At 39.8% G+C, this 21788-nt stretch overlaps 1 protein-coding gene across 5 annotated transcripts in view; it reads left to right on the plus strand.

The window, feature by feature from the left end:
- GRHL2 (grainyhead like transcription factor 2) overlaps positions 1 to 21788 on the plus strand; it is a 64290-nt gene that overhangs the window by 15704 nt on the left and 26798 nt on the right. For 3 of the 5 annotated variants that reach the window (XM_057366287.1, XM_057366289.1, XM_057366290.1), the window contains exons 3-8: positions 147 to 214; positions 1743 to 2127; positions 4574 to 4626; positions 6769 to 6925; positions 9218 to 9329; positions 14373 to 14467. In XM_057366287.1, the coding sequence (XP_057222270.1) occupies positions 147 to 214; positions 1743 to 2127; positions 4574 to 4626; positions 6769 to 6925; positions 9218 to 9329; positions 14373 to 14467 (870 nt within the window). The remainder of the gene's footprint in view (positions 1 to 146; positions 215 to 1742; positions 2128 to 4573; positions 4627 to 6768; positions 6926 to 9217; positions 9330 to 14372; positions 14468 to 21788) is intronic. The other 2 variants (XM_057366288.1, XM_057366291.1) reach the window with 2 other exon arrangements.

Below are 21788 nucleotides of genomic sequence, written 5' to 3' on the forward strand. Positions count from 1 at the left end.
GTCCCAAAGAAAAGCAGCTCSTGGCATGTGTGAATTAGACAACACTGATAGGGTTACATTTTTCTAGTTGTTGCAGTAGAGCAGTCTGAAGCTGCAAATGCCTGACAGTTGCATTTACCTGACCCCATGCCTGGTGTTGTTCTCAGGTTCCCAGAGATAAAAGGCTGTTATCTGTTAACAAAGTGAGTGATAATCAAGAAGACCAAGATAAAAGGTACAGTATTATTCAAAATCATATACCCAGCTACTGAAAGTGTTGATCAGTTGTGAACTGGAGGGACTGTGATAGCTTGAGGGGTTTATGGTTTTCTTTCAAGAGTTAAAAGAATGAAGAYTGTTTGGGAAGAACATTTTACTTTTAATTTATTGGAAGAAATGAGTAGTATTCTCAAACATGCAGTTTGCAAAGTAGCAGAGTGTTTCACTGTGTTTGGTGGTGGTGTTTTGCTGCTGYTGCTGGGATTAGTAAAATCAGATTTTATTGACTGTTGGCTATTGGCTGTTTGTTTTCTTGTTGGAGGGCAAGAAGTGAGTAGTCTGGCCTCAGTAACCTCATTTGTAGTCATATTTAACTTAACTTAGGGTTTGCCCAGCAAATAAAGTAATGCACTAAAAATCATCTGCTTAGAAYGTTGTTCTCACTCCTCTCAGATTTCAGCTTTTCTCTGCAGGCTAGAAGTGACTTGAGTAAAAGGAAGCTATCTCCTACCATTAAGACTTGTGGAAAAGAAAGAGGGTATATTTTTGCAGAAAGAGCTGGAAAGTATCTCTATATAAACTTTTGGTGGAGATAAGCGACACAAGGTTTATTTCAATGTAACTAATTTGTGACAGCCTTATATGATCTCCACTAGCCTTTCATAAGGTGAATGTTTCAATAGGTAGTAGTATAAATTTACTGTTTCAAAATAGGCTAAGAAATGTTCTTTGAAGGATAGCTTTTCTTCTACGAAGACCAGAGAAATACCTAAATTGAGTGTGATTGACAAAACTAGCCTTCAGTGGAAAGGCAAGAGAGAGGAACAGTAGTGTCAGAACATTGCTGCTGAGTTGAAAACAAAGCAGTGTTACACCTACTAAAATTTTTATGAGTTAGCARTTTTGTCAGTGCAACTACTATCAGCAATCAGATTGCTTTCAGCAGCAACTGTGGGTAGATGTGGGAATGCTGCTGAGGTTACTTTGCAGCCGCTATAGTTACTGATCTACTTTGCTACAATGGGATTCCTGGGATTGCTCTTTTAGAAKAGCATTGGTGCCAGAGTTAAGCAAACAGTACTGGCCTGCCAACAGCCTTAAGGAACATGCTATCAGTGTATGAATTTTGCTGTTARTATTCTGCCTATTTCATGTACAAATTATTTATTGTGAGTAATCTATACCTTGCCTTATTCTTTATTCTTATTTTGTATAGAAAGGCTGTTGCACTGCTGAATTGATTTTGCATTTGAATTATAAACCAAGGCAAGCGCAACCCTGGATACTCAGAATTTTCTGTAACACTGTTACTGACTGTGGGTCAAATCAAATGTATTATCTTTCCCTATTTGTTAATAGGGCTCTGGACCTCTCTTACCTCACAATTTCTTTTGCCTAGTGTTTGTTAGTATATTACTTCTTATGGCAGTGCCTTGTCAGAATTGAAAAATCTCTTTTCCTGACATCTAAGACCATTTAACTGCTCAAGGAAGAGATTGCCTCTATCAGGACAGTTCATAACATTTTTTGGTTTTGTCTCACAGAAATTGTCTTAATACSACGGAAGCTCAGAGTAACTTAAGTGGGGGAGAGAACCGTGTGCAAGTCCTGAAGACAGTGCCAGTTAATCTTTCCTTGAACCAAGATCCTTTGGAATCGTCCAAAAGGGAATACAACACAAGTGTGTCTGGGACTTCAACACCTATCACAGGGACAGGAGTGACTGTGGTTAAAGCAGAGGAATTCACCCCTGTTTTTATGACGCCACAAACACATTACACAAGAGGAGAAAAYGAGGAGCACCGAGGAGTTATCTTTGAACCATATGAAGTGTCCAACATTGCTCCCCACACAAATTATCTCAAAGATGATCAGCGCAGTACTCCTGACAGTACCTACAGTGACACCTTCAAAGATGGAGGAACAGAAGTAAGTTTTTCATCTCAAATTAGCATCTAAGAACTCAATAAAAAGCTGTAAACAAGATAAGGATATTTGAGCTTGCAAACAAGATAAGGAGATTTGAACTATCCACAAGGGTCATTAGAAAAACAGTGATGCTTGTTTCAACAGGTTAATTTCTACTCCTTGCTGTGTGTTCCTATCAGTCGGTGCTCTGAATATAGGGAGGCATCATGAGGCATTCAGAAGACAATTTTAAAGATGCTTATTGAAAATTCTGAGAATAAATATTGTTTTTTTTTTTTTTGTCTTTGGGGATATTGTGTCAAGTAGAGGATAGTTGTCATTCTGAAAGAAGATTTGTTTTCCATTAAGGAGATCTGCCTTCAGACCTATTGGTAACAGTAAGAAATAGCAGCCACTTTGTAACAGGGAAATTCTAGATGTTCTTTTGAAAGTGCAAATGATTAGTGACAGCCTCTGCTTCTGATTAAAGCCAAGTAATTTATTCAGAAGCTGTCTGTTGCAGTAAGCTCTATTTTTCAATAGAAGCAAATAAGAAAAAGTAGCGAGTTAGACTAATAGAGGGGAACAGAATTCAACAGGCAAGGAACAACTTCTGTATATGTACAGGAATGAGGAGAATAAAGGCAAGGAGAGCTCCCTCTAACTACTTTACAATTATGTTGAGTCAAAGTAATTTTACAGTCAGTTTTACTATGGTGAGTACCCTCTGGCTGCTTTTRCCTGTTGCAGAATAATGCAAACAAGCTAGAAATGTGGAAAGGTAAAGACTATTCAAAGCTGACAGTGCCTCTGCAAATAATTAGAGATATTAGATGGTAAAACTCCCCTAGGGTTTTTCTCCTCCCCATTCTACAAAATTGTAAATGTTACAAAAGTACAAGGCAATCTACATTAAGTCTGAACTGCCCTGATTGTGTATGTGAAAAAWTTACTGTGTGTTTGTGTACATATATTATAGAAAGCTACATTGTCTCCGTGAGCAACATAGATCAGGATGTCTGGAGGTGAAATCTGTTTTCAGATATCAAACACATGTACATCAAGTAAATGAATAAATAATGAAGAAATGTAGCTTCCCATTGTAAAATCAGTAGGATCAAACCTTGGATTAGAGACACTGCTCTGCATTATCAAATCACATTATTTCAGCTATTTTAAATTGTTATTGGTAAATGGCTCTTCTGGTACCATACTCATGCCTTTCCCAGGGGTGCTGTTTCATTACTTTGATTAGTTCCGGGACATGCTGCAGAGAGGTTCCCAAAAAGCCCATCTGCTTTGTGCAGAGAGCWGTCAAACATGCCAGCTTGTTAAATTTGGATGTAAAAAGGAACTTTGCACCTATCTGTTGGCTTTGCATCCCAAACTCTATGTAATTTTGTTATAATGGTTAAATGTTCTTGAAATTATTGTTTAAATTACTGCACCCTGTTGGATGCAGTACTTGTCATCTAGACTTTCTGTGCAGTTTGTGGAGAAAGYATCAGTTCAAATCCACTTGCCAAAAGTGGCTGGAGTGGTTTTCTAGGTGCATTCACTCTCTCTATCGACATCTCCCCTATTAACTTACAAAGGACACAATAAACTTTAGCTCCACAGCCGTAGTTGTTAGGTGAGGTGTGTGTCTTCTAGTCCCAAGTGTTCACATGCATGTGGCATGGGAGCAGGAAAAGCTTTGACACCCTGCTGGAGCCTCACTCAACACTGAGCCTGTCCCTTTGTTTTTGCTCAACCACCCAAATCCCAGGATATGCTTCACCCAGCTGTTCTGTCTGCTTCTCCAGCCACATGCTGTTGTGTAGGCACTGCTGGATGAAGCAGGTGTGGGGAGACCATAAGGTGTAATGTCAAAACATACCAAAATAAACTTACGCTAAATTAGTGTTTAGAAGTAGGAATGGAGTTGTTCTTGCTAGTTTTCTTAAGTGCTTGCAAAATATTTCCTAAGTACTGGTGACAATGACTGGGTTTGGATTTGCCGTAATACTTAGTTTCTAAACCCATTATAAATACATACTTAGAAATTTCAAAACATTTATGGAGTGACTTAGTTGTGTTATGCTGTAGAAAGTATTGAATTTTTATAGAACCCTGTGGTAGTGGACTCTGGTCAATTTCTTYTTGTGGTCTTTGGACACAATTTTAACAATTATGTAAGTATAATGTTCTCATTTCTTTCATTTCTTGTTTAGCTGTGCTTAGTTTGATAGTTCTCTGTAGCATAAACAAATTCTTTGAGGTTAGGTAAGTAAATTGTGTTTTTTATGATGTTAACCTCTAACCTTCATATAAAATGTGACTAGTATTAATATTCACTCCAGTTTTTAGATATTTTGAGTTTTAGATTGTTGATGTTTTTTTCTGAGTTGTCTTTAAAGAAGCATACTTCTGTTGGTATTTGCATTTCAATTGTATCAAACAGTATTTCACTGGTTTTATTTTTCAGAAGTATCGGAGTGTGTCAGTGGGGGCTGAAGAATATATTTATGAACAAACAAGGTATGGCATAAASTTTGCAATGTGGTGGCTGGCATCAGGCAGGAATGTAGTGAGARGTAGCTGCCTGTGTCCACTTCCCACCCTTCCTTTCTTCACCCTGGGGTACCTGCAGGACTCCCTTGAAGCATCAGTCTCCTGTTATTCTCTTGCTCATGTTAGCTCTCACATCTAGCCAATTTGTATCTCATCTATTGCGTTTCCTCAGCATTGTTTTAAATTAGTAACTCCTCTGAGGCCCCTCTGAGATATGCAAGATGAAAATTGTTAAGAGAGGTTCCCCAGGTAAAAGGGCATAACTTTGACAGCCATGTCATGAAAAATCTTTTCAGGGTGGTAGAATGCAGAAGTCAAATGCCCTTGAGCACGCAACCTGCTGCCCCTTCATGTGACACTAAGTCAGGCCTGTGCCCTTTTCTCTAAACGATTGTCCATCTGTAGGACAAATGGTGCAGCAGGATGGACCTGGGTCTGCAGCACTGGTGGTGTAGCTCTTCCAATACACTCAGAGGGGTTACACTTGCCAGCATCAGCAGTGCCTCTGTCCCCTTGTACACAGGACAGGGAGTCTGTGCCAGCACAAGCCATARCAGAGGGGACAGTGATGCCTTTGTGCTGCCTTCCCACTGTGTGACAGCCTTTGCTGTGTGAGCCCAGTGCTGCCATCAGTGGGTTGTATAGGTATAGATGGGTATTTGCTTTTTACCTTAGTTTTACTTGATTTGTAACTTTTAAACAACGAGAAAAATTACTGGATTTCGATTTATATGCTGAGACACTTAGAAGTTACCTTCATTTAGTTGAATGATYGCTACTAAATGAAGTAATTGATACTAATAATTGATACTGTCTGAAATTTCTTCTTTTGGATAGAAAGACAGTGGTTCCGTTGTTTTTTTTCCTACCTTCTCTTTGAATGTGCATTTAAATGTAATTATTATTCATATATTTTATTGTGTCTTCTTTTTTCCATTGGATAGTTAAAAATATTCCTTTTTTCCCCTTTATTTTTATATTGGTACAGCAGTACTATGATGATCCAGAGCATTTGCTTTAATTAGAAAATTAAGGATACACTGTTGTTTTGGACCARCATATTCCTCCTGTTGGTTCTGCTCCGGCATTGCTTAAATACTTGCTGAATTAGGACCTTTGGGAAAATGCTTCCACAGTATCTCCAGTTCATGAGCACTCCTTGCATTTAGATTCCTGTGAATTCTGAAAAAAGAATTCTTTGTTTTTTTCTGCAAGATCAACATTGTTTTCATTTAAGAGAAAGTGAGGACCTGTGGGCATCATTTTTGTTGGATTATTGTTCAAGTCTGTTATTGGAGAAAGTGGCTGAAGAGGCTCAGTGAGAATTGTTKCCAGCTAACAGTTCACTAGTTAATGGAGACTTTACTTTTTATGGTTTGAGAACTGCTTTGAAGTTGGAAAGTTCTTCTGTGAAGGAGGGTCTTTTTTAAGATCTAAAATTTCAGCACAAGAGCAAACTGTTTTTTCCCCGATATTTTTCTAAAGGGAGGTTACTTGATTGCAGATAAAACTAAATGTAGGCACTTCATTCAGCCTGACTAATTTTGAAAAGAAAGCTTATAAAAACCTYGATTTGCATGTTGTCTTTAACCAAATGAGCTTACTGGCCCTTRTTTTTGTATTTCTTCTTTGAACTGTGCTGAAAGTAGTAGTTGAAGCTTCCATTCTCTGTGTCCATCTTTTGCAACAAGTTTTATTCTGGTAGGGTATATTTTAAAAATTCATTTATTTATTTATTTCTCTTTCTGCAATGCTTCTAAATTTAAATATCTGTGTAGTTGATGATTTCCTGCAAATCAGACTGAATCCCCTCCTGGTAATTGGCACTCTCATTGCGGGGTACACAGTCTTACACTTCATAATGGTTCCTTTCACAGAAAGTACAGATTTGGCCTTTGATCCAAGAGACAGTCCAGATAGTTTTACACTTGATTGCGAGRTCTGATGAAGTTGAAAAAAGAAAATTGCTATTTTAAATTGCCATGTGACATTTTCCTGGAATTTTATTATTAGCTTCTTATGCCTTGTATGGTGCAATAATTATATAATAAAAGAGAAAAGGAGAAAGTGATATAGATTTTGTATGTGTTTCTTTCCTTGTCTTTTCAGCAGCACTTTTCAGTATACGCTAGAAGCAACCAAGTCTCTGCGTCAAAAGCAAGGGGAAGGACCCATGACCTACTTGAACAAAGGACAGTTCTACGCCATCACCCTGAGTGAGACGGGTGACAACAAATGTTTCCGGCATCCCATCAGCAAAGTCAGGGTATAGTCCCATTTCTTTCCTAGGCCTGAATGGAGTTCAGTGGATAGATGCAGCTGTGGTTGATTGGCTTTTAATTTKTTTTTCTTGGGGGAAGGACAGAGCAAGCTTATTCTCATGCTCAATGTAGAGGTGGGAGAGCGTCATATTGATGGTTTGCTGTCCAGTTTTTTCAGTGTGATCTTGTAAGTTAATGATATGTATATCTGCCTCAGTTTATGCTTTGGTGGAATGGTGATTGCATCGATACTACACTTGACACTGGTGAACTTACCACCGTGATTAAAGCAAAGAAATCCAAGATCTACTCTGTAGTGCATCTTCACTCACTGATGCGATTCATCAGCTGCTTTCCAGTGCATTTCAGATAAAACATGAAGAGTTGAATCCATCCTTTGTAACATAGATTTTAAATAATTTTCATTGTATAACTGTGAGTGTTCACTTGATTTTCATCCAGAAGTATAACAAAATGAATGGTTTGCATCTTAGATTCTCTGGGGAGAACTATAGTTTGTGTACTCAGCAACATCTACCTGGTGAATGGGCCTCCTGATTTCTTTGRTAATGTTTTTGAGTTAACAAATCCTAACCCAGTAACCTTGGAATGAACAATRAGCCCTGTAAATTTTACCCTGAAGCTGGCAGGGCTGCATATGTATGAGGCTGCAAAAGCRTTTCCATCCAAATAAATGAAGTACTCTAGAAATGTTGTGACTTTTGTCGAAGTAACCAATGAAAGTCAATGTAAGCAGTGAAGCAGACAACAACCTATATGTTTCTATCATACATGGAGTTTAGAGAGACTCTTCCTAAACCAAGGCAATGATTTGGAAACCTGAATTAGCAGTTAATTTTTAGCCTGGCTTCCTCAGGACATGAGGCTGTTGGCTGAATCTGATGTAAGACTTCTCTGTTGCTGCACAGTCTCTTTCCCTGATACCTSTTCCTTCCCATTTTGTGGTTCCAGCTCTAGCACTTGTAGAGCTGAAACAGGAGGCAGGAGCTCACTAGTCTAACTGGAAACCAGTCCCCGTATGCCTGGTTCAGTGCACTGCCATGTGAGCTTTGAAGCTGTGGCAGCAGAAGGGTGGAAATTATAAAAGGAAAGGAGAGACCATATTCTTCTGAAGGATGTAGTTGACATAAGATTGTGAAATGCTGTGCAACTTTCACAGTCGTGTTCCGTTTGCCAGGGCCCTACTGAAGTGACTGTTGAATTCATTGCCAGTTCCATCCAAAGCTGACAGAGGTGCAAGAGGTTTTGAATGTATTAAACCTCTACAAGTTCTCTTTAATTGTTTCACAGAAGAATAACATTAGTGCTGTCCCTGGTGGAAAAGCTAGTGTGCATGGCCCATTCTGGTCAGTGCAGCAGCTGGCCAGCCACACATGCCTGATGTCCACCCAGTATGTGCAGGCATAACTCAGGACTCCTTCACTGTGTGTACTGCCTCGTGCCTGGGGAAAGGCTARATAGATGTGGAAGATGTGGTGATGATGTTCAGCTTTTCTGGGTGGAATGCAGGTCACAAAGGACATGGAGGGTTATGGTGGTGACTGTGGAGGGACACAGATCGTGAATCAGTTGTGATCCAGCTCCTCAGCTTGTAAAACAGCTTGATGGTGGATTTTTTGTGCTTAGTGTCTTGGGGTTAAAGGAAGAACAGGATATTTAAAAGTGAAGTTTTTGTTCTCTTTGTGACTTATTTTCAATTAATTTTAACTGGTATGATCATTCTTTCATTGTTTTATGCTGTTTTGCTTGCCTACAGCAGGGCTTTTTTATAAAGCCTRTATTGCTTGTGTAAAATTTTGCATTGAAAATTCTGTTTCCTTTGAATCACAGTTAAGCAAAGAGAATTCAGAATGTGAATTGAAAACCTCAGCAAAGATCAGTAAATAGTTACACTGAGTTTGTCATTAAATACATATATGAAAAAATCCTGCTCCCAAGAAGAGTGTTTGGACTGTGTATGCTRAAACTGAAAATGTCCTGCCTTTAGCCAGGGAAGAGMACTTTTTAAAACTAAGATATGATTAAATTTCATTTGAACTGTCAAAAACATAATCCTGGGCCTTGCATTTATTTTACAACTACATTTCTTCYGCCTTGAGTCTTTTAAGTAGATTGYAATATTTGACTAATWAAAACCCAGCAGTCTTATACAACCAAAGTACTGGGAAGAGGGTGGTGACTAGATTGGAATTAGAGGCATATGKGACATTTTAATTTTTGTGTTCCTGACTATTAATTATTCTAACTAATGTGACTTTTGGTKTTGTTTTTCGTAGAGTGTGGTCATGGTTGTTTTCAGTGAGGATAAAAACAGAGATGAACAGCTGAAATATTGGAAGTACTGGCATTCCCGGCAGCACACAGCTAAACAGAGAGTCCTTGACATTGGTGAGTGTATGAGGATCTCCAGATGTTTCAGCGAAGATTTTACATATGGAAAGCCCTGGTGCCTTGCACAGGAATGTGGTGGAATATATCGGCAATGGCTGCAAGCCTTGTACTCAGCTTTTAGCAATGGCTCAKTCCTGTGAGGACTATGGGGTCTATGGAGCAGGATAGGGACCATGCAGAAGGAATGGTTCTYAGCAGTTACATGGAAGAGCTGCCCCTTGCATGCCTATTTAGTGGTATACCACCTTCTGCAGCTGGGAAGTCAAGGTCTGCACCACCTTGGGCGTGGCAGTGTTTGCTCCCTTTGTTTTTTCAAAGGCTGATCCAGTCTTTGATCCAGTAACAGTTAYGTTAGTTAATTGATGTGGAATTGCAGCCCGAGAGTGAAGATGTCATTGTGGTGACCGCRAAGGAGCGTGCAGGACTCCTACACCCCCGGAGTTTGAGTCTAGTCAGTGTCAGCAGTGAGGAAGATGCAAGCTCTGGGTGCTATCCTGAGAGATCTTGTGCTGTCCTGAGAGACCTGTTTACTKTTCATCTCAGCTAAAGCATTTACAGCCCATTTGAGCCCCAACTGCCCTATCTGAATGCTTGGGAGATTTTAGCAGAGGAAGAACACGTACTTGCTGCCAAGGAGCCTGAAGTTGAAATCGGTGGCAGTGTCTAGACATCAAGCGCTTCTCCCTCCCACGTGCAGTTTACRCATGCAGCCATCTGCACGGATTCCAGTCAAAGGAGTCAGAGGAGTCGGCGAGACCAAAGCACACAAAGTCTATCTTGTTTTGACCGCCTGAGGGAACCAAACCATTGAATGGGAGGAATGAGAGGGGGCAGAGAGGGGGGCGAAACCAAAGCACGGTTACTTGTAGAGAACATTTGGAGACTTCAGGGACTGAATTGGGTGAGCAGGGAATCAGTCCCCAAGTGGTCCTAATCGCTGCCGTGCCTGTAGATTTTAAAATGATGCAGTCTCCACCAAGAAGTCCTCGTGTTATTTGAAGTCAAGCGTGTTTTATCCAAGCAACTCTTCCAGAATCTCCTCTCTGCCTCTTGTCTTATCATCATTATTCTGGCTGAACCATTTCATTAACTTCTTTCTCCCAACTCCCCGCCCCGCCCCTGGCAGCCCCTTCTCCGCCCCCCCCCATTTTCTCTTTTTCCCTTTTCGGGTAGCTAAGGCAGTAAAACTGCCATCCCAGACCAAATGACCTTTATCATGACACATTAAAAGAACAAGTAGGCCACGTCACAGCTCTTCCTGAAGGCTGCCTGGTTTTTTGTGCTAGTCCTTACAAGCTTGCAGTGGTAATGTTCATACCTTTCAAWAGTATGTGCTGAGGAGCTCGCTCCATTGTAGTGCCAACACCCTCTTGACTCCACTGTGCTTGTGTCCTGGCACATTTCAGTTGCTTTGCTCCAACAAGTTAACTTATGATACATATTCTGTAAAATAGTACTCTGCAAATAAGTGCTGTGCATGTGTGTTTACCTGTGTTAATGTCTTAATTTTCCGTTAGTTGGAGTTGACATAGGTCTGCTTTTGAGACACACTAGTGTGTATTCTTTATTTGGACGGCAAACATGAGCAAAGTACAGTGTAGTATGACTTTCTGATAGAGCACTTGTCAGAGTTTTCTGCAAAAAAATAGAGCTAGCTGTTGCTCAGTAGTGTTTTCTTGAGAACAACTGGAATATGGCCTTAGTTCTTACCTATTTCTGATGTACATTTCATTGTCTTTGGCAYTTACATTATGGCTAATGGGCTTATTAGGCCAGAATGGTTCCCAACTTTATTTCCCAAACAAGTATCAAGCTGCATTTAGCAAAATCTTCTAGTTTTATCATTAAATGATCTAACTGAGCAACTTAATCCAAATTTGAAGTTGGCCCTGCTTATGCCAGATAACCTCCAGGGGTCCCTTCCATGCAAAATTATATTGAATCGCTCTATGAAGATTTCCCTTTATGTTAAAAATTCAGATCCCTGAAYGAGTCCTATGAGGAATACTGAGTTAATGTCCAGGTCCCGTGAGCTTAACAAAGTAAATTAAGTGTCTATAACTGCATCACCTGTTACATAGATGTTACTATTATTTTAATTTGATGTTTGTAGCATGTTTAACATCTGTGGATCCTTTTTAATTTGTCCATGAATGCACTTTTAATCTAGATCATGATGTGTTCCTTAGCCAGCAGAGGATCAAATTAATTTAGGATGCTCTGGGTTTCAGCTGTTAAGTTCTCAGATGGGTGGGGGGACTGTGCTTGTGCTGCTTTCCATAGTGGCAGAGCTACTCTGACTGCCTTCCAGCCTGCAGTTACACTTTGGAAATCAGAGGAAATAGTGACTTGCTCCTTCACTTCAGACACGCAAGGGTCATTGCTTTCATTTGTTTTGTGTATTGCCTGGTGCACTTCCTGGGAGGAAGGATGGTTGAATGATTAGGTGCAGTGTCGGGTCTGAAGATGCATTAATATCAGAAAGATAAACATGTACTTACATGTARGCAGGTCCTTAGTGCTTGAGGAATAAACCTGAGGGCTTGACACTTACATATGTTAAGCAGGAAGGTAAGGTGTTTTCCAAAATTTAGGCTATGTGCTGTAATGGACTTTTCTGAAGAAGGAGGAAGGTGCATATTTATTTTTTTTAGCAGGAACAGGGGGAGTGGGGGGAAACTGCTCTCTGTTTTACAGTGCTGTGATGTTGGATCACTAGCTTTTAAAATAATATCAAATAAAGAATACAATACTTAACTTCAGCAGATACTGATTATTTAGAATARGTACAATAATTTGACATCCTGGAACAGGTTCGAATGTGAAGGGTGGGTGTAGAAGCTTTGTGTTCCAAAAACTTACCTGTGTTTTTTTTCAGGATAGTTTGTATTATTTATGTGCGCAATACTAAAGTGTACAATGGCATGTAATGCGTGATTAGTGTTAAACATGAAAAATTTGCCCTTGTTTAATATGCTATTTATGTAACAAAAGAGGATATCATTCCTGTGCAGCCAATTTTTGCATATTGAACAACCCCAATTTTTTCTTTCTGGTAACTCACAGCAGGAGAAGAGGAAAAGTTGTAATCACTCTAACAGCTTCCAAATATTCTTAGATGTAAATRCTTTCTTAATCAATGGAGGATCCTTATTTAATTGTCTGTAAATTCAGGGGAATAGGATGCAACTCTGCTTTTTAACAGCATGTCACATAGACACTCCATCAGATTTGTGTGTGGCAATTAAAGGAGAGGTATGTGTTGAGAGACAGGAAGGATTGGTGGGATGTGAGGTTCTGACARCCTTTTAGAAGAAAACATGTGTCTTTACGAGACATCTTGTTCATGTCTTTCCAAAGTGCACCTACATAGCACGCCCATAGGCAGCAGTCAGTTGCACGAGGCACTTTCTGGTGAATCATAAATTTAAGAGGTGGGTGGATGTGTGCACACGCATATTAAACTACTTATGTGTCTTCTAATTCCCCACATTTGCATTCTCACACTGAATTTAGATAGTGAAGCCAATGACTTCAGTGAGAAAGAAGATCTGAGTTCAAGGTGGGGATAAACAGCCTGCCTTCCCTCTCAAATACTGTAATTTGCTGYATCACCAAATATCTCATGCTGTTCTGTGGTCTGAATAGTGATTTTTTTACTGGATTCAAAATCATTCATGTGTCCCAGGGACACAATTTCCCTTACCCCATGAGATGCCAGTGTTCTTGTGTTTSAAAGGAAAAAAAATATACTGATTTAATGTCTGAAAGGTAAAATAATTCTTGCAACAATATTTTGCTGTAAATGTTTTTAAAGCAGTTATTACCTAGAAATAATTTTTTAGAGATGAGCAGTTTAGGCAAAGGAAATGAATATTGAAACCATTTGTGTGTCTCACAATATACAAAAACATCTTCTTCCTATAACTCATTACAAAGCAAAGAACCAGGATGCTTCTGAGGCACAGATTTGGGAAACCTTTAGAYGAAGTGTGTAATCTCAGCCCTCTGGCACTGAGTCCAATTACAGTCCTTAAGGGATTCTTAGGAAATGTTTGTCCCAGAGAGAGTTGTTCCATTTGCATGAGCAATCTGGAGGTTCCTTTAATCAAGTGGGTATTACCTGGTATCTCTCCTAATCTGTCATCAAAAAGAAGAAAATGTGTTAAACTGTCCCACAWAGGGAGAGAAAAGCAGTGCTTGTTCCTCTTTTCAATTATAAAAAAGACTTTGGAGTTGTCTGCTTTACATAGTTTTCCACTCTTACAGTTTTTGGGGGAGGGKTGGTTAACTTTGAAATCTTCCTCCCTTTTGCTTTGCTTTCCTTCCAAAATGCTAGTTTATTGATGATAATAATAACCACACTTGGGGAAGAAGTGAGAAGAAAGTGGAGCTTTTGTAGTCAGACAAATCAAAGCTTTTTTTTGTTGTTTGTTTGCAGTTGTAATAGTGTACATACTTTGGGAAAAGAATCTTGGTGGTTTTGGTTCTTTGTGGGAGATTTTTTTTTGTTGGTTTGGATTTTTGTGGGGTTTTTGGATTTGTTTTTAATAATATATAAATATTAATCCAGCATCCAGTGCAGTAATTCCAGGGAAAGTTGAAATACACACTGATGATTTCCTCCAGTGATAGCTCTTAGACTTTTAGAACGCTTCTTTAGGATTTACCATAATATTATTTTCTTAATGTCAAGGTTCGAACAGTCCCTTTAAATGTTCAGTAGTTTTCAGTTAATTTTCCAGTTTTGGCTATTCCTGGGCCAAGCTAATGAATGCATGGACTCATTGCCAGTAGTCACACTTCTTTTTGAGAGCACTATTTTGCAAGAATGTTAGCTAGTGATATACCATGCATAAGACTCAAGTTGCATTATATTACCCCTTTGTAATTAAGATTATTCATAATTAATCATAAACAACACAAGAGGTAGTTTTGACACGCTAGACAACCCAGCTGAAAAAGCAAATATGTACTATGAGTTATAAAACAGAAAGTTCAGATCTCTTCATGAATATTTTGTTTGTTTTTTTCTTACAGCTGATTATAAGGAGAGTTTCAATACCATTGGGAATATTGAAGAAATTGCATTCAATGCTGTGTCCTTTACTTGGGATGTCAATGAGGAGGCAAAGGTGAGGAAAAGCCATACAGATGGTATCCCTTTATAATTACCATCCATGGTCAGGCACTGTTCATTTCTCTCCTTTCTGAMGAATAAGAGGGCTTGTTGGTATGTGCCCAGGCAGAGAAACAATGAAAGATCTTTTCCTATTTGCAAAGTCAGGTGTCAGACACAAGCTGAATTATTTCTTTTTCTAAATTATCAACTTCCTTTCTGCACTATAAATGTCTCTAGTAATCAATATTCTGTAAGTTAGACTATGCTTTCCCTTATGTTGGTGCCATTATTTTTTATGTTGTTACACAGACTGACTTTGCAATTGGTAATGAATGTATTTTTGAGGAGTGAGGCTTTGCTTTACCTTTTTCTTYTCAAATGGTCAAGTACCCTCAGGCATGGGGTTTTCCATTCAGGAATGTGACTGTTAAGTGGACCTATAAACCAGGGCATCAGAACACCTTAACTAGTTTCTTACAGATAAGGTTTTACAAAGGCTGCCAGAGTGCTTCAGCTGCATTGACTAGTGTGGGAGAAATGAAAAACTGCCGGTAATTATAAGAAGAAGTTGGCCCCCCGGAAAGCAAACAACAAGGGAAATAGGCTGTGTAAAATGAGTGGGGTAATGCAGTACTCTTGGGGATGTRGAGTTAATCAACAGCAAACACTGAGCTTGGCCAGCTCCTCATACTGTTTTCATGCTGAATACAAAATGCCCAAYGTTCAAGCAATGCTATGAATCTTTCAAATACAGAGACATCTTCATGCATCATTGCCCACTGCATTTCTAACAGCATTAGAGAGATTGCATGGTGTGAGGGAGTCCTCTGAGAAATTGTATCCARCACTGAGTGGTACCATTAACACTCACTGTCCTGACTCACTGAATAAAGGCGCTGATCTTTATAGTAACAGATTTTCATCTCTGATGCGCATCTTAAAGGAAAAGACAACAGTTCTGAAAAACACCCAGTTCTTTCAAAAGCAGGCCTTGGTAAACAGAGTTGTACTTGGCCCAGTTGCTAATGGTGCTATATTTACTCTTGTAATGATTACATTGTCACCGCCCCAGATATTTCCCTATTGTTTTTTCATTTCAAAATGCAGCWGTATGTTGTCCTCTGCAGTCACAGCAGGTGACTGTTGTGTGTTTGTGATCATAGTACAAGCAGATACAGATTTGGGATCTCCAACATGACACTCTTTTCTCAAAGACCTTTACAGYAGCACTGTGGAGCATGACCGTCTTGTGCCAGGGCTGGCACTTCTGTAACACATTTGCATTTGCAGCTCCAAGTCAGACTTAGCAAGACACCATGTTGATCTACAAGTAAGAAAGTCACTTCCACTGCTGTTGGGTGTTAACCTCGGACATTTTTGTTCTAATCTCACACCTTGCTCTTGCCTTGGGTGCCAGCATATTAAGAACAATACTCTTGCAATGATCACTGGAAATACAACRAGCTAAGATTTTAAAATAAAGACTCGTGCTGGATTAAAAAARCATCAGGATTGAAATTAAAGCTGCTTGTATTTCTGCAGGAAATAATTATTAAAATGCAAATTGTCTTATGCATATTTATTTTGAGGGATAGCTATCAAATATCTGATCTTTTATGAGCTTGAACTGCAACTGTATCGATAAAAGAAGATTCATAGCATGCCTTAGTGCTGGGCTATCAAGCATAAATCAGGTTGTGTGTGAAAGCTTATCGCCTTGTCTGCACTGAAGTGTTTCCTTCCCCACACACACGTATGTGTACACACTGTTCCTGTTGGAGAGTCTAATACAATARCTAGTTACACTGGGTTTGAGGATTCCCATAGGATGCCCCTGCAGWACTGGAAAGCTGTGGGTTCTGAGGCACGTCACTGAAGGCTGTTTTTTCTTCAGCAATTACCTCATCCAAGGGAGATGAAGAATTTCAAGGCATAATTACARACTCTCTTTTCCTAAGCTTTTTGAATGATGATCTTTTAACTGGCTCCATTGTTTCTGTTCAGTGTTGTTTTCCATTTTCACCACAATTTCAAGATTAAAATTTAACCCCCTCAGAGGCACAAAGGCCTTTATTTTCCAAGTCAGATAAAAGTGACACACAACAGTTCTTTTCAGGGCCTCTGAGATGGGATGTGATGAAGCACTCTACTGGCTCTGGAAGAAGCAAAGAAACCAAACTTCTTGTTGGAAATGCACGGTGGAGTGATGTGGAAAATCAAACAGAAGTAGCAGAAATCACCTAACCAAATATCCCYCTCTCTTCTGGGAGACTAAATCCTGCATCTAGGAAGAATCCCTATCTTGAGCATCAGTTTTGTCACTTTCCTACTCTACCTGGATGGCAGCTGGTTTAAAGCCATTTTTCTCCTCATTTGAAGTCAGACTTTTCCTCTCACATACAAGCGCAGAGCAKGCCCTCCCCTCGAAACCCGTCAGAATGAGAGTATAAGAGAAATGGGTGTGGCAGCCAGAATCTGCCTGTGAAAGGTTGGTAAGGCAGCATTTCATGTTGGTCTTAGTGGAAGAAAGAGGAATTCAGAGTGTGCAGGTACAGGTMTCTCTCTGTTGTCCCAGKGATGTCAGTGGARCTGTGCTGTTGGCTCCAGTTCACCATGCTTGGAATGTCATCTTCCAACTGCTCCTTGGCAGAACAAGTCAATGGAAAGGAAATCTTGTACAGTGCATGTCAGCTATGGACTAATCACASTTTTTTTTTCTGTGGACTAAGAAAACAGCACCAAGGTCAGAAACAGCACTCTGCGAGTGTTTTCTCTGCTGTGTCTGGTTGACAGCAGCAGCCCCCTTGCCTTCTGGCAGAGCAGAAWTAGTTGTGGCACATCCTTACCCTTTTCTAGAACAATATCCTGTTCTGCTGGGGCCGTTATCTAGAGGTCAYTGTGGGGCTTGTGGTTCAGAGCAGGATACAGGGAAAGGAGGGGAAGGCTCTATRGCCATGTTAAACTCAGTGCTTTCTTAAGACAAAAATATTGCTGTAAGGGAGCAATGGTAGGAAGAGAAGAACAGTTTTGTACAATCCATCTTTGTTTCCCTCCCATATTTAATTCTGTTATAAATATGCAACACTTATGGGTAAGGGGGTTTGTTGTCTCCCTTTGGTTGAACCCAAATGCTGTTTGGGATTTGTAAAGGAGCTCTTTAAAAAAAAGATGAGGAAACAGATAACAATTAACAAGAACTGGCTGACCTTTTAACTATTCTTAAAAGTGTCTTTATACTATGTTAGAAGCTAGGTACTTGCCTTGCTGSTGCCTATAGGAGATTTTGCTGCAGCATCTGTTCAGTTAAAGTTCTARTGAAGGCTCTTGAACAGAGCTCAGATTAATTTTTGATAGATAGTCATCTGTCTACTTGCAGTGTTATTGCTGACAGAAATTAGTTTGAAAGAMGCATATTTAAAGAGCCAGAATTCTCTTGGTCAAAGGATAATATATTTGTCATAAATCATACCAGCTCCTTGAGAGATGCCTTTTCTCTAATAGGTATTTAGCTCATTTAAATTGGCTATAATGGTGTTACTTCTGAAATAATTAATTGTATATTTTTATGGAAAGTGCTTTATACCTTAAAATCAARGGTGGTAACAAAAAATGTCACCTTAAAGATACAAACAGTTTTCAGCGATACCAAGAGACTGCAGATTTCTCCTGAACACTGCAGCTTGGACATGCAATAGACAGATGTGTTGGTGGCTGTGTTTTCAGGCAGGTGCTGGCAGATGTTTTTCAGTGAGTGCRGGAATTGTGTGCTGAGCCGTTGTTGTGTACTTGCGTGCAATCATTGTCCTGCTATATTTAACTGAAATGTAGATCTTTAATCCAAAGTATGCTGAAGCCTCTGGGAATTCTTCCAGTTATTTAATGAGTTTTGGCATAGCCCATACAGTAATAAGCTGTTTTCAAAGAGTGAGTGATTTGCAGGATTAGGTTTTTGGATATTGTGGGCCAAAGTGAGCTCTAATTCCAGTGGGTACAATGTTAAAATCAAGCCTATAGAGCAACACCATGTTTAGCAGTGATTTGTATTGTGACAATCCATATTTCTTAAACATGGTTAGTGATACTTAGGGCAGGCTTTGACTAGTATAATTTTTTTTTTCTTAATCATTAATTTCCTTCTCAAGTTATGTCAAATTTAATTTAATTAGGAAGGAAATGARCATCTTTACTCTCAAAATGTAAAGGTTGAAGGAAAAGATGCTTCATTTTTGGGAGTTAGCAGCATAAGTTATGTAGGATTAGACTTGGCAGCTACATTAATAAACTATGTCTGTGTGTGCAAGTGTGCATATATATATGTATATATGTGAGTATATATATGCTAGACATGCACACACAGGTGTATATATTAAAGAAGAGTTAACCTGTGGTAGCACATAATGTTGAAATTCAATGTATACAAATGGCTTGGTAAGTATGCATCTGGGATTCAAAGCAAATGGCATTTTTATGTAGTTGCCTGGGTGTGGTGTGGGTTGAGGAAGCTTCAAAAGAGTAGTGTAAACATTTGCTGGAGACATTTGTATTGAAATAAAACAAAGGTCTTACCTTTGTGTGGGATTTATAAGGTAACGGCTGGTAGGAGAAACTATAAACCCCCACTTTTTGTGTATAGGAGGAATGATGGGATTGATGTTAGTCATTTGAGAGACGAGTCATTTAACTCCTTGTTGTTACTGGTCTGCAGGGAGGAACCTTGTTTTAAAACAGGCTTTTAAAAGACCTGTCACCCGGGTTCTATGTATTGCYGGTATTCGGTAGAGAAATTGCTTTGAGTTTCTTATTTTGTGCCATAACACACTCTTCCCTCCCTCCTGCCCTCGGCAGTTTCTGAGACAATGGGAGCCAGAAATGTAAATAGTAATAAAAGGCTTATATTAGAATTTTCGTAACTGTAGACCTTTAAAGTGTATAAGCTGAGAGACCGCAGCAGGAGTCATCTTGGCTGAATTAAATGATAAAAAGGGAAATGCACTTCTGAGCCTTGCTTTCTTTTAAGGCAGCTTATTGTGTTTGTGTCTTGTACATCCCTAATTATGCTGCAATGTTTAACAAACAGTAATTCACATAATAGCAGCTACACCGTGGAGGAGTGCCGTCCCCAAAAGAGAGAGTGCTTTTTCTAGACATGCTCTAYAGCAAACAGAAGAGTTGTCGCTATATTAGGCTGCTTGTGAAACTTTCTCAGCACCAAATGTTTCTCTAAATTAGTATTTAATTGCCGATGGCATGCCTGAGCTGGAGACTAGATGGGTGGAACTCTGCCATTAATTGCTCTAATCTAAGATATGCTGACATTTAAAAAAAGAGATATCACTATAACAACAACCTAAACGTGTTCCTGATAGCAAAACATTGCTAAAATCCAGTTTGCGCGCACACACACACACACACACACACACACACACACAATTTGTATCTGAATTCAGGTATTTTTATTAGTAATTTTTTATTAATGTAGTTCTTAGACAAATGTAGACAGGGCTTGGGAGGGAAACAGTGATTTCTGTTCCTGCTACTGTCATTTCTACTTAACTACATTTTCTAACCATGTTAATTCCACTATGCAAGAGACCATAGCAGGGAAGATCTTAAATGTGGTATCTTCTAAGGAGCAGCACTCCTTTTTGTGGCTGCCCCTGGAATTGTTCTGCCCCTCGTCTCACTGAGAGTGGGAGTACATGCATTATGGACAGGATTGGAGAACAGGGGGAAGGTGAGAGCTGCAAAGGGCAAAGCAGGCTGTGCTTGGACAGGTGGCTAAAATAATTCCCTTTCAGAGCAGGTCGCTGCTTTGGGGACATGATTTCTGGTCTGACCAGGGGAGAGAGAAGGGGACTGTCCAGATATTTCCTCAGGTCCCCTTCACCATAACAGCCTGCTGCACTGGTGCAAATCTTTAGTCATGCTAAGAAAAAAAAGACCCTAAAATAAACTCAAATAATAGAACCTATGTCCTCTTCCCTTTCCTTCTATACACCCTCCATATCTTCCAAATCCAAAGTTAGTGTTGTGCTTTAAGGAAAGCTAATAGAACTTTGCATGGAGACAGAAAATTTCCCCAGTATGAATGATCTGTGTTAATTTGAATCCACCTGTCTGTCTGTAAGATGCAAATGATATGAGAGAAAATATAGTACACTTCATGTGCATGAATGTACAGTCATTGCTCCTCAGAGAGATCCTGATATATTACAGTGTCAGGACAAGATATTGAGTCTTACAGATCTATCTATTATTCATGCTGAATAATCTGTTATTGCTATATGGGGACTCTTGAAACGATAGTCTGTCTTCCCCAGCTGCTCCTACTCTSCTCTGTGATTGTGGAGGCAGTGAAAGAGATGACACAGTGTATGTAGTTGATTAAGGTGGGACAAGATCTTTTTTTGCTTTGCAGCTGAGTGTGCAGCAAAGATGGGAGATGTACAAAGTGCTAGGTAGCTGCAAAGCCTGCATGTCTTCTCACGTTTAAATGTACGCTTTGGAAAATCCCTGTGCTGCAGTATGGTCTAAAATACAGGGAGAGCAGATTCTGTTTTATGCTAGACCTCATTCCACTGCTGTGTGTTCACACACACTTTAAACCATTGCCCGGACACTAGAAAGTTCTGAAGGCAAATGAAAATTCAGGCTGTCATATTTCAAAGGTGTATTCGACGGTATCTACACTTACCTTTGGAGCTGGAGGAGATCAGCTTGTAATTTGAAACAGAAATAACACTATCAGCTTCAAAATCAGAGTTTCACCTAGGGCCTTTCCCTGCCTCCCTCTTCTCCCCGCAGTTAAAGTTCAACTATTTCATTTGTAAATGCAGCTCTGTGATACAATCAGAAGCAGAAAGGAGGGGCCATTAGCTCAGTCAGGCAAACAAGCTGCTCTGGCTCCATCATAAAGACCCTGACTGTAATGTTAACTTCTGCCAGGAGGGTAAAGTATCCCCCACCAGCCCTGCCGGAGCCCTTCTTTATTCTCAGCTGCCTTTCTTAGGGGTGTTGCATTCTGGTCACTTACACTGTGGGTTTATTTTCCCTGTTTGTGGAATGGAGGGGGAGGAGGGGGGGGTCCTTCACGCTCTTCCTTCACGAGTCCTTTCCTATCCCAGGGGCCTGCTGCCCTCTCCTTTGCCCTGTGAGGTGTTCATCGGGTCTGTTTGAGAGAYCTGTTTGGGATGTCTTCTATCAGAGTGTCCTTATTCTTCTGGAGCAGGTTTCACATCCTCCTGGTTTGGGAGATACGTACTGCCTGTTTTCTCTATCCTTTTCCTTGGTTCACAGTTTTGGGGGTTTGTTTGGTGTTTTGTTGTTGTTTTCTA

Source organism: Malurus melanocephalus, unplaced genomic scaffold (genome assembly GCF_030028575.1).
Source record: "Malurus melanocephalus ecotype Western Australia unplaced genomic scaffold, MMel_1.1 scaffold_62, whole genome shotgun sequence".
In the NCBI taxonomy this organism is placed as follows: Eukaryota; Metazoa; Chordata; class Aves; order Passeriformes; family Maluridae; genus Malurus; species Malurus melanocephalus.